We start from the raw sequence: 13,554 nt of genomic DNA on the forward strand, positions 1-13,554 counted from the left end.
GTTATCAGCCTTGATCTCATATATCACGGTACAGAATCTAATTCGATATATCAAAAATCTGCAGAGGAAGCGGGCGTCCCCAAAGGCCCAGCGCGCTCATCCTGTGTACGGGTTTCCTGTGAAGCGCTTGTAAAACGTCTGTGGGAAGTAAACTGGATAAAGGGATGGGCTAATGTGATCTACATGGTTCCTGACTTGGGGTAATGGGCATGCCATCTTCCTGTTGTCAACTAGGAAAGCACTCAGGCTCAAGTGGCTAGAGGACAAACTAAAAATAAAGAAATATAGGGGTGATTTCTGAAATTATTACATCGATTATAATTACAGCTACATGTGTACTGCAAAAAAAAAAAAACCAATGTGCATCATCGCGCAACTGAGCACAGACGACATGCCAAACCACATACGAATGCGGCAAACAGAACATAGAGATGTAGTTGCAAACACTCAATACATAGACCGATTACAATACTCTGTCGACTGAGGTTACCCTCCAGTCACAGAGTAACAACACGTTTTCACATCCTGGTTGTAATACATTATGAAAATTTGTGTTGAAGATCAGACATATTTAAGTAATTTGCAATCATGCCCGTAATATAGGCTAATTGCAAGGATACATATATAAAGAAACATAAGGCAAAAAAAGTCTTTATACATTTGTATAGTTAAAGGATTTAACCACAATATCTAGCTAGCTGTTGTACATTGTACCTGATGAACATACTAAACACAGTCAGGCTGTCTTACCACCCCTGCCTACAGCCCTGTCAACCCTTACTATAGAATAGAACCATCAATGTGACCTTTCCTCACATCAGCAATGAAAAAATGCCTGGCAGATTCATCCCTGCCTGAAACTGAAACATCTCTCCTCCCGAGATTAATGTCGGGAGGTACAAATGAGTTTCCCTTTGCCTCCCCGCCGGAAAACATCCAATTCTCCAGGTCACATCTATTCGATTAATACGTCAAATGTACAATAAACGCCCTTATAGATTGCCTGCAAAGTGCTATCTGATACAGTAATATATATTTGAGTGGTGTACATCCGGACCACCCCATCTAGGATGTAAGGAGAGGGATCATCTATTGAACTTAAGATCAGCCTCCTTCTCTTCAGGAGGAGTGTAAGGTTAGATGTTGATATATCATTGGTGCAGTAATGAAGAACAGGAGCAGTAAGACAGGAACTAATATTGTTGCTGGGCCTTGAACCTTGACTCGTGTGATCTGCACTTCTCTTCTTCATGATGCTGCTAGCTCAGGATCGTTTCGAAAGTTCATTTTTTATTTGTAGCAATGCTAGTTTAGATGTATTCAGAATCAGAATAAGTCTTTGATATGTATAATGTCAGAATAGTTTTCTAAAGGAAAATGCAATTAGCCTTTAGGTTCCTTCACTCAAATTATGCCTAAAGATTATAGTCAGGATATTTTCAGTTGCAAGGTGATAATAATTTGGTTTGAAGGAGTCTAACATTTTGTTAATTTTTTGCTACTTTGACTGTCTCATTGTGTTTTTAAGACCAACTACCTGTACCTCAGTTTAAATAGTTTCTGAAATGTTGACTATCTTAGGGATTCTAAATACTACAAGGGAAGTCTCACGGAAATATAACTGATAAACTTTAATTCCTGAATGCTTATAACAGGTTGAAGATAGAATCCCTATTGGCATACATATTGTGATGCAATGTACAAATGTAATTTTGGTTTGAAGTGTGACCTACGTTTTGAGACAGTCCCCTCCCAGCAGGAAAATGTATTCCTCCACCTGCCAGCCAGGGCAGAAAATCATCAGCAGGGAAAATTCTCCATGAAATCCAAGGAATTAATGCCTCCCCCGAGGGTGATAAGTTCTCAGTCAGAGGCCAAACTGCTGGTAATTATAGCTCCATCCACTTGACAAATTGTTTCTGCAGCTTTCTTATTGTGCTGCAAAAAATCCCACCTTTTTTCGGAGCTTTGATTGATGTTACGGCACCCACTCAAGGTGCTCTTTATGATACCGGGAGCGGCTCGGCACAACTTGTTGCCAGCCCGACGCTTTTCTATACCTGGGCTGATTTATTCGTGTAGTTACCTGAAAGGTCACAGGTAATATTTCTACCTCCAACTTGACATACGCCCCAGACTCTCTCCGTGCAATATCTTCTTGTTATCTCTCCACATGAGCAGGGAGAGCAGTCTTCCAGACATCAGGATATTGTGTGCTTCCCTGTAGTTTATGGCAGTGCAATACTTTAGATGGGAGTTAGATCACACTCTTTTTTCCACCACCAGAAGTGGTGATGTGAATACGCAATGTTTGTTTATAGTGGGGAACTGGGAAGATATGTTACATCTTATCAGTGTAAAGACCATTCAAGAACTGTGCCTGAACTAAAATCTGGCATCATTCAAAGTGTTGAGAGTTGCAATCATTCTGTTGGAGTTCTGGAATAAAAAGGTCATTCGGTCAAGTTAGAGGGCATGATGATGGACGGAGGACCTTAGGCGCAAGGGTCAGTGAAGATTGTGTTTAGTCTTCAGCACGCTGATGACAGACTATTATAAAGTTTAACAAATCTGAGTAGATGGATGACAGGTGGAAGGTTGTAAAATGTGATATTTTTGGTTATGGATCATAATCTGCTATCGGGGCTCAACTGAGCATGCTCAACCGTACATCAAGGCACACATTCCTCCCGAAGTGGCGGAGGCCTTGACTCCCCGCATGGCACAGACGACCCCGGTACTGTTTAAAGACTGTGTATTTCCATATACAGGAGAAACATGTTGTCCCACATGCCGGCTGTGATGTCACAACACTGGGGGGAAAGATACACGTACACAGTTTTACATTGCTACATGACTGAAAGTCCTTTAAACAAAAAAAGCCTTTTAAACAAAAACACATTACACAAAAATTCTGTTTTACAACATGACTGAAAGCCTCTTAAACAAAAATAAGCCTTTTAAGTTTTAGACAAAAGAAGGTTAAACAAAAATTCCGGTGAGCAATTAAATGTCAATCAAAGGCAAGAGCTTAAAAAGAACTTGGGATGCTAGGGGTTAAAATAAAAGATTACTGGTGAAAAGTAAGGGAGAGATTTTACAGTCAGTAATTTTTCTCTTTAATAATTGTCCTGCTTACACCCTTACACATGTAAATTGGACTATTCTAAATTCTTGACTGAATTGTTTCAAGTACCATCTCGCAATAGGGGGTATGTATTGAAGCAGGTGCATTACTAAAGAAAATTGAAGACAAGACGCTATCAGTAGGGAACGCTAATCCTACCACCCTGAGATCTCATTAAGTTCTTTTAGCTGAAACATTTGTCACAGGAGGTGCTTCTGGCCTCCATTTATCCAGAAATCCCCTGATCTCAGTGGCGTACTTTCCTGTTATTACCTCATCAGCTTAATGTGGACCTGAAATATATATCTGCATCTGGAAATGTTTGGAGTAGGGATGTTTAGCTAACACGTAACATCAGGAAAAGATACAGGAATTGGTTACAGATCTGAGGTTTTAAGTAAAGGTCCAGACCTGTACAGAAGAACTTGACAAAGTAAACAGTGGTTTTCATTGACGACAGAGACACAAATAAATTTAACAGAACGAACAGTAAACAGAAAGTAATTTAGGCTAATATGGTATCTTATGCAGAGGACGTGTGCTTTCAAAAGAACTTCAAAACAAAGATGGTGCTGACTGCAATGCCTACACAATTGTTTTCATATTTTTCTAGTGCTTACTTTTGATCTTTGTGGTAGAAATAACAGGCTTTTGGTAACACTTCAAGTTAAGATAATCATTCTTTTCAGGCCTAGGTAAATTAACAGGTACATTTATACCCCGTATTTTGCACCTGTACCTAAATGATTTTCGCAGTACTAGTAACAGGTACCCCCTACCAGTAGACATCCCTAGTTCTATTCCACAACATGTAAACAGATGCCCTGCTGCAGTGTTAGCTGTTTGGTAGGAGTTTAGTCTGGCCCTATGTATGCATGGTCAGCCAAGTAAGCAACTCAGCCAAGCACACCAAATAGGGGTTAGAAGTACCAGCAAGAATTGAAACAAAGTTGCTCAGTTCTAAGTTCGATTCACCATGTAGGTATTAGGGCATTATCGCCTGTGACTGCACTGTGAGTCAGTCTAAGCCGGCAGAGAGGAGGTATTATCGGGGATGAGTAGTGCTAATTCTATAAGCAGGATTGTGTGTTTATGTGTAACTTATGGATTACGATACAAATATGTATTAATGCAGCTAGTTGATTCTTACATGCAACTGACATATAGTTATAATGTACTAGGATCTATTTTTGTATTTTGAATCATACTCAAAGTGTTATCCTGAAACTGCAATGTTTGCGGGAGTTTGAAACGCTCTCTATCTAAGCGGCTCTTCCATGTTTAGGGAGAGATTAGCAGCCTGCATTCTTCTCGGCACCCATAATGCCTCTATCAAAACTTGAGAGAGGGGAGCTGCTGAAGGCTTACCCCAGACTGAATACCAGCCTCCTCTGTGGATTTATGCAATCCCAACAGCAATGGGGTGAATGTTGATAACTAGATGGCTCTATTTATGTATGGAAATACTGGACATGCACAGACTGTTCATGAGGGGGTTTGAGCAATACCTTAGGCGGGGTAACAAGTTTAGAGGTCCCAGAAGTATACTTACACATAACACATTAACTGGTCTAAGAACTGTAAAATTCTCAGAGTTAAAGCTAGAAATGTTAGGCCCAACTAATAATTTGGGATAGTTTCCAAATACATAATGTATAACAGTGCAATTGAAAACCACACATTGGTTGGTAGCTTTCCAATTTTCACGCTGGGTGAGAAAACTCAAAGCAAGCCCCTGAAGAATGCACCAATAAGGTCACAGCCAAGATTCGGAGGGGACAGACAGACCCAGATGTGGACTTGGTCAGGACTTTACTACCATATGGAACAAACTCTATGTCTATAAACTTTCCCTATCCAATGAAACATGATACATGGAGGCATGGAAGTAGCCTTGGAAATGGAAAGAGAACTTGGCTTTAAATAACCCGTCTTTTTGTCCCGATAGCGGGCCGTGTCTGTATGGAGAGTGTATTACTGTGGTAGACACTTTACACCCCAGAATGCTAGACATGACAGGCGCTGGCCAGGAATGTTCCATCCTCCCCACACACCCACTCTACATGCAAACATTCACATTTCCTCAGGCAAGGCCCCATAGGTACTTACAAAATGTACATGTACAGCCAGGTCTTACATGTACATGTTGATGTCGATCAGGTTATCAACTTCTAGAAATACATGTATGCAAACTGCCCTTGGCCTGTATTATTGCAATGACATCATCGTAAAATTATTTTGTGCATTTACATGTAGTATTTTCTATTAGTATTACCGTATATTCTCGAATAAAGTACGCACCCGAATTAAAGTACGCACCCCTGATTTTGGACAAGTCTTAGACAGATCTTTGGGACTGAAAGGTAAAATGGAAAAACTCAAATTAAGTACGCACCCCTTCTCCACCAATTTTGAACAGACTTTTAACTGGATAAATTCAAATTTATGATGTTTTCCCCCGGTTATTTTGCATAAGACAACCTGGAGAATTGCCTACTGCAATTATAAAAATCACTGTGAACTGGTAGAAGAAATCAGGAAAAACCAGTTGTACAAGTCAAAGTCACTAACTCAAAAGGATTGTATGCAAATGCCAATCTTATGTAAATCATGTTTAGACAATTTCTTTGTTTCATGTTTAGACAACTATAAGACAACAACAATGTGCATGTTTTGAAAAATTACTAGAAGTGTAGCTCCACCTTGCTTTATTTTAGGCTTTTTTTACCATTTCGCTGTGCAGTGACCTCAAATAAAGTACGCACCCCAACTTTGGCAACAACTTGTAGCACCTTTTCAATTTTGAAAAGTTAAAAAAGTGCGTACTTTATTCGAGAATATACGGTACCTTTTATACAATTACTGAGGGTTGCAATACTTTTTTTAAAATAAGAAATTGATGTGTCAGTGGTGATTGTGGATATAGTTTGAGTTTATTGACTCATTTACGTCAATGGTCTTTTTTGTATTTATAGCGCAAAATTAATACATGTGGATCTGCCATAAGAAAGTCATGCATATAGACTAAGTGTTACAGTATACTGTGGAAAAAATCTGGTCAGAAAATGTGGGAAAAGATCTTTGGAAATGCTTGTAAAGGCAAATGATGTGTGACAAAACCACACCTTCAAAGGGTCAATAGTTCAAAAACCTGTGGAAGGTAACGTAATGTAGATACCATGCATGCGCTATAAAAAAGTCCCTGTGATTTCCATCAGTGTATTAAAGTGATGTGCCGTCCCCACAAGCATGACCGGAGGTGTAAAAACAGCCATTGTTTTACCATCAGCAGCCGGCAGAAGTAGGGCAGTAACTCATCATGCACAAACCTTCTAACCCTGCTCGTAAACCCACCAGTCCATTTCTGCCAGATGGGCCCACGGGGCTATTACAATAGGATTCGCTGCACAGAAAGACTTGAAAAAGCTTTAAAAGCTGCTGTTGTGAAGTTGGTTGGTGACTATCCTCCATCGCAGACTTCGGGCCTCAAGGCACAGTAAACTCCCTTCCACGGCAAACTCCCTTCCTCTACAAACTCCTTTCCATGGCAAACTCCCTTTCTCTGCAAACTCCCTTTCCCGGCATAAGAGAACCTAGCCAACATTGAAAATCGCAACCAGCCTCCTGTATAGAATAAAAGCCAGCCCGCTCAAAGTCTGCAAAGTAGGCTAGTTGGTGAGCATCTACCATCCAGTCACATTAGAAGCAGTACAAGCTACAAGTACATGCCACGCATTCCTGTAAAGTGAGGTCACTTCCTACATGAAGTGTTTCTTACATACCTGACCAGGCCAGGTAATCCTCTACCTGCACAGCTACCAGCCAAATACTTCGACTAACACAACAGGCTAAGCCTTTAATATGTCTACAAAACAAAAGCAGAGCTACACTGTAGGTGAACATGAAATATTATGACTAAACCTGTCCTTTATATGTATGGTTTAGAATGAATGAAAGACCTTTATTGTACATTTATGCTTAAACAAGCTAAGTACAGGTTATAGCAAAAAGGTAAAATTTGATATAAGAAAAGTGTTATCTTTCTACATCTACTGAGACTACTACATGTGCATGCTAGTATGTACAGGTTCAACTTCCTCTCGCTTCTTTAGACAGTTGTAAATATATGGGCAGGTGTAATCAATGATACAGGATTTAAAAATAACTGAATAACTACCTTTTTTTATTGGTATAGAGAGAATGATACTGTAAATGCATTTAAGTTCGCGGTGGTTTTAATTTCGCGGTAGCACCATGCACTGTAGTCTCTTACTGTTATGGAAAAAATGTTCGAGGTGGTTTTAAATTCGCGGTGAAGCGGCCGCCGCGAAAACCGCGAACATTAATCCACCGCGAACATTTCTGCATTTACAGTAGTACCAGACATGTTCCAGACATACATGTACATTGTACATGTACAAATTTAACTGAAGATGCTACAGGACTTGCAATGAGTTTTTAAACTATTTAGCCAGAGATATACAATCAATCAATGTAACGTTATGCAATCCAATCAGTATGGGTATCCTGGATTCTCCAAATCTGGAGTCATCCTGAATGGCAGTTCCCATAATAATCCCTCCAGACTGAAGGCCAGACCCTCAGACATGGCAAAATGAACATAAGACTCAGCTTGAGTAATCCAACAATTTAAATCCCAAACGAACGCCGTCGCATAGTAATGAGACACCAGGCCTTCGGCGGAATACAAGTGACCAAAGCAATTGAATATTAATTGAAGCATCCCTCTCCCTGGAGTCTAATTTACCTTAATTAGGATTTGTTTTGTATCCATCAATTTCTTTGCCCTGAATGAAACATGAGGTGTCCTGTGTGGTGCAGCAATATAAGATTAAATCAAGTATCACAGACTACAGCAATGAATTCAAACATCTAAAAATCAAACGGAAAAGCTAGGAGCATACATGTCCAATTTTGCTTTACATTCACATTCAACCAGAACGTGGAATTCAAATTGATATGCGCTTACAAAGCATTAAGGCATTTCAATGGCCTTTGAGAGAAGATTTGTGGAAGGATAAATATATGTACGAAATTGTGAACAATGCCCTTCCCTTTTTCTCAAAGAGGCGAGCGAAATGCCAAGCTGGCTGCAGAAGGAAAGCAGAGGACGGCAAAGACTGAAAGAGACGACCCTCTGACACTGACTTTTAAATCTGAGAAAAGAAGCTTCCTCTCCCCATGACTAATGTGTTCATTTTGTTGTATGATTTGCTCATAGGATCAGTACCTGAAACTCTGGGGCTATCAGTGGAATACCAATTTGGAAGTAAGTTGACTTTCTGTTATTACAGCCAATGCTTAAGAACAAAGAAAAAATCATAACAGTCTATTATCAACAGGATTGATCCAAAACAAAGTATACCTGTTGCATACCGTATGTGATCACCATATAATCATCCTAGAAGCAGTCAGTGCTATTATCATTATAATATCAGCCTGAACATAGAGATATCAATATGTATCGAGGCCCTTATGAATACGCCAATAAAACCTAATAAAATTCTAACAACATTAACATATTCCATATTTTTTCAGTATTTTATATCCGTTGCACTACTAGCTATAGTATAGTCAACAACAGCCTAGAAGGTGTTGTATGAATCTAGACATTAAGCAGACAATACATATAGAGTAGGAATTTTCCATTGATAGACTGGGAAGGTTACAAGAGAGTGGTGTCAGGGCACTTAACTCCAGGCACATCTTGTGGTCACCTCTATAGAGCCTTGATCACATTTCTACAGTTTCTCGGCGCCACTGTGTCTACGCCGTGTTGTTCCGTACAAGAAAGTTTCTGGTTGTCGTGACGCAGCGAGCTAACGTCATCAGGGCGGACTAAAGTGCTCGGGAAAGATCTGAGGATGTGAAAACTTTGATAGGAAGCGCTCTTAACTCAAACTCACATTTACTATAATTTTTGTAATGACTACTTGTCTAAATCAAAGGACACGACCAAAACATTAATGTGACCTGAATGGGGATAAATGTTTTAGTCCATTAGAAATGATTAGGCTCTATTTTATCCCAATTAGTTTGACCTGGTCCGGATGCTGTTTGGAAGAAAGTTTTTCACAGAAAAATAGACTTTCAATTGTTGTTGATCATAAATCCACACGGACCTGGCCATAATCTAATAACTTGCAGGTAATGAAATTTTGTCCCACTACAATGGATTGTGTGAAGCCTTCAGATGAAATAAGCGTGGAGATATAAAAGTGTGTCCCAAATACCTTTTATTACCATAAACATTGAGGGTAGATCAGATCAAACATCTTAAGGGAGTTGGGTTTCATCAGGCCTAATTCCTGTCTGGCCTAATTTCTAGTTTGATGTTCCATTCAGGACCACTTCAATAGGGCTATTGGATGAATAATAAAGTCGCAAATTGCATATAGTGACCCTGATTCAAGTCACTCAAAAAGGAGATACAAGTCTTTTGAAGGTATCAAAAACTATTTGTAAGTCTTCTCAATGTACAAAATGTATTAGAATCTGTCTATTGACTTACATATATGCTGGAAACAAGTTTGTGAGTGTTCTTTATATATATATCTATAACCTACAGTTGGAAGGTTGAAAGTCAAAGTTCAAAGGTTTTCTAGTCTGGGACAAGGCAAGGTCACATTGAGGCTAGCACAGCAAGTCAAAGTTTACTGCTACATGTGGATTGATATTAGAGTGGGTCAAAAGTCATATCAAAATTATACATTTGTACATGTAGATGCACACAATCTTGAACCAGGGACACTTGGATGAAGTAGACATAATAAAACATTGTACATGGTATTTAGCCTGGATACCAGACCCCAGCCCGATCTCAAAAATATCTACCACGCGATAGATATTTTGAGATCGGGCTGGGGTCTGGTATCCAGACTACATGGTATTAGGATGAGACTGTCACAGAAAATGGGCTGATAGGAGGTTATTTGAGTTCAAAATTCCACTTCAATCCCGTTAAGGCAGCTTTAAAACTGCTTCGTCATTATGATACATACATGTAGGCAAGAATAGCATTGAATCATAAAAGTGATACATAGGCAAGAATAGATTTTGAATCAGAGAGTACTTTTCACCCTGAAAATGTGTCTAATAGTAATACAAGTATTTCTACCGAATCATTGGTTCAGTGTTACTGTAAACGCAGAAACTTTTGCAGTGTTTAATGTTCTCGGTTTTCGTGGTGGCCTCTTCACCGCGAACTTAAAACCACCGCGAACATTTTTCTATGGTAGTAAGAGAGTACAGTGCATGATGCTACCGCGAACTTAAAACCACGGCGAAAAGTCCTTTTTCCCCCACCACCAAATTAAATCCCAGTGAACTTAAATGCATGCACAGTATATATAGTGCAACATGAATCACCTCCCATTCTGACCAACCATTCTAAAGTGAAGTAGACAGTAAATCCCTGCTTGGCCTGATATCCCTGATCCAGGACATTTCTCAGGTGTCACAGGCAGCATCACCATCAGGGTGAAACCTAGGAAACAGCAGGAGACAAGCAGGAACCTGTGACAGACAGGCAGCTTGGCCTCTTTCTACCAGACAGAGATGGATGTGTAACCATTAATATTACTGTATTTGTGTGAGCCTTGATTTTATATAGCGAAAACATAAAAACCTCTTTTCAGTGGTCCATTTTACTACTAGTAGATGATTTTTCCCAGTGACACAAGCATTAAGAATACTTTTTAGAGTGATAACCTGTCCACATAGATTTTATCAGTCCCTTTAGTGGTTTTCTTGGGCAATTTCGGCTATACAGTAATTGAAATGCAAGATGCAAAGTATGGTTTAAAAGACAACAAAATACACGAAACCTTATTCCTGGTCTATGGAATTCGTACACTGATCTGTTGCTCAGTGGTGGCAAATTCTAGTGGAAAGGGGGTGTAGGACACAATGAGGTCATAGATGGCATCCCTATTGACACCTGTAGGAAGGGGGGGGGGGGCAGAACCAACTGCACACCAGCAACCTTTGGGCATTACCTAAGAAAAAACTAGCCATAACTGTGCTCCGGTTAAACCACATAAAGCCTTGAGTCATAAGAAGTTGTTAGTCTTGTCATTTCATTTCTCAGGAAAAAATTGGATGGACACAAAAAAATTGGGTCAAACATTAAAAGCTGACCTGTGATCCGATAGGCTTACACTATGTAGGCTCTGCAGCCAGTGAAATTGTGCCAGGTTTAAACATGGTCCGTAACTCTAAAACATTGGTCCTCTGGTTGTTCTCTTCGCCAATGGCGATAGAGTATGTTTTTGTCGACTTGGGTCTGTATGTAGGTCAACAGCATATAACTCGAGAAATTGTGGATGGAACTTTGTGATTTTTGGTAGGTGTGTAGCGGTTGTCGAAAGGAATGCCAAGTTCGAAAACGGTTTACCTGGCGTTTTCCTACGGTACTGCAGCGAGCTTGGTATGTTTTTTGCAGTTTGTTTTGGGCAGCATAAGTCAAAATCTAGCTGGGCGATTTTCAAGAAACTTGGTAGGTGTGTAGCGGTTTTGGAGAGGAAGGTCAAGTGCGAAAATGGTTTACCTGGCTCTCACCTACGGCGCTGTAGCGGGATTTGTATGTAAGTGCGTTTGTCTGTAAGCAAGATAACTCGAGAACCCTTGAATGGATCCTGATGATATTTGGTAGGTGGGTGGGGGTCAAGAAAACGAAGGTCAAGTTCGATAATGGGCCCCCTAGTGACTGCCTAAGGTACTGCAGCAAAACTTTTATTTTTGACACTTCGTGTTTTGGATATGCTGTGGTCATGATTTTTGAGTGGTAGATAGCCCTTGGGGCAGAGAGTAAGTGCTGTGAGTTTGGACCCCCTAGCGGCTTTTTGGGAACTGCAGGCACCGATTTCCTTTCAAACTTTGAACGAGAATAACTCGAGAACGTGTTGACGGATCATCAGGATTTTTTGGTATGTAGATAGAATGAGTACTTAAAATAATAATCTACATGGAAAGATGCATTTAATTGTAATCAGTGGCCAATTAACAGAAATAAACTGTTTTGTATATACATGTATCTCACTTGACCTATATCTATGGACACATCTGTTTGACAGATGTTTTTGCTGGAGGAAACACTGACAAGCCGTGAGCTGGACACTGAAAAGCTTGAAATTCTGATTGACCAGGGGTGCTATCAGGTCATCTTGTACAATCAGGTCTTGTTTTGGTAGCATTTGTGGGGTTTGGGGGTAGGTACTATTTAGTAATACATGAATAAGACCTTAAAGTCTTAAATAAAGGCATGATTTAGTAATACATGAATAAGACCTTAAAGTCTTGAATAAAGGCATGATTATTTGGCGAAGAGATGGGTTCGTTGAACTCTAGTTTCTTTATAATATATATCTGTTCATGTTGATATATCAGAGATGTTACAGTTATGTAAAGGCCATGAAAAATTAGGGGTTTACCGATCGTTAGACAGAGACAAATTAGACGTTACTGCTCGTTGATAGTAGAGGGCCAATTCTCCCTGGGATATTGAAGAATTACAATCATGAAAATGATGGAAATAATGATTGTAAATAGCTGGGCTTTAACTTAAAGCTTAATCCGTCACAAAATGTATCTTTTCATTCCTTGTCGCTGTAATAAAAGAGGTAGCCATATTGATGCTGCAGAACTGATGTTAACAAAAACATTGGAAGATGAAAGTTATTTTATTAATAAGTAACTGTTCTTCATGTAGTGATGATAGATGATAAAAGAAGCCAATTAAAGAAGCGTCCAAAATATGTCCTTGGTTCCCAACAATTACTGATGAAGAGAGAGCAATTCTACTATTAAAATCAAGGACATTACTAAAGAAGTGGGTAAATTAGTCTTATCGTCTTCCACTGTCTCCAGCAAAGAAGTCAAACCTAACAGAAGTTATACAAAAACACAGAACAGGATAAAAAGTGAGGAATGGCTACACTGAAACCTGAACAAATCGGCCTAGAAAGGCAGACGTGGACTGTGACAGGCTTCAGGTGTGCTAAACACAGAGGCACAGATCTGTCTACTCCTGTTGCTGCGGAATGACAGCTTTCACGATGACCCCCTGATAACAGGGGAAACCTTCTCATGGCCTGCTGTAATTCATTTCATGAGAAATGGGGGTTAATAGAAGGGGGATGTTGAGTGATTATCAGTAGGGATGAGAGAGGATGGAGGCGACAGGGACAAGTCCTTGATGCATCGCCACTGCCAATCCTCATTGTGATGGACAGCGAAAAACGGCTGATGTAAAAATGAAAAAGGCTGAATGATGCTGTTGTCATTTGAGATTGATCCGCCGTACAGTCACTGTGATGTAAAGGCTGACTCATTCGAGCGAGACCGGGAGCAAGTGGGGATATTGGAAGTTATCACAGTATATCGTGTCCTGAGTTATAACAGTGACG

At 39.9% G+C, this 13,554-nt stretch overlaps 1 protein-coding gene across 23 annotated transcripts in view; it reads left to right on the plus strand.

Annotated features, from left to right (window-relative positions):
- The window catches only part of LOC118428320 (muscleblind-like protein 3), a 201,224-nt gene that overhangs the window by 167,635 nt on the left and 20,035 nt on the right, over positions 1-13,554 (plus strand). For 22 of the 23 annotated variants that reach the window (XR_004832637.1, XR_004832638.1, XR_004832640.1 and 19 more), the window contains one exon: positions 8,370-8,417. The exons of the other annotated variant lie outside the window; for it this stretch is intronic. Coding sequence is in view for 18 of the 22 variants with exons in the window: in XM_035838351.1 (XP_035694244.1) it covers positions 8,370-8,417 (48 nt within the window). In the remaining 4 variants the exon portion in view is untranslated. The remainder of the gene's footprint in view (positions 1-8,369; positions 8,418-13,554) is intronic. 23 annotated transcript variants of the gene reach the window in all.

The sequence above is a fragment of the Branchiostoma floridae genome, chromosome 12 (genome assembly GCF_000003815.2).
Source record: "Branchiostoma floridae strain S238N-H82 chromosome 12, Bfl_VNyyK, whole genome shotgun sequence".
Classification (NCBI taxonomy): Eukaryota; Metazoa; Chordata; class Leptocardii; order Amphioxiformes; family Branchiostomatidae; genus Branchiostoma; species Branchiostoma floridae.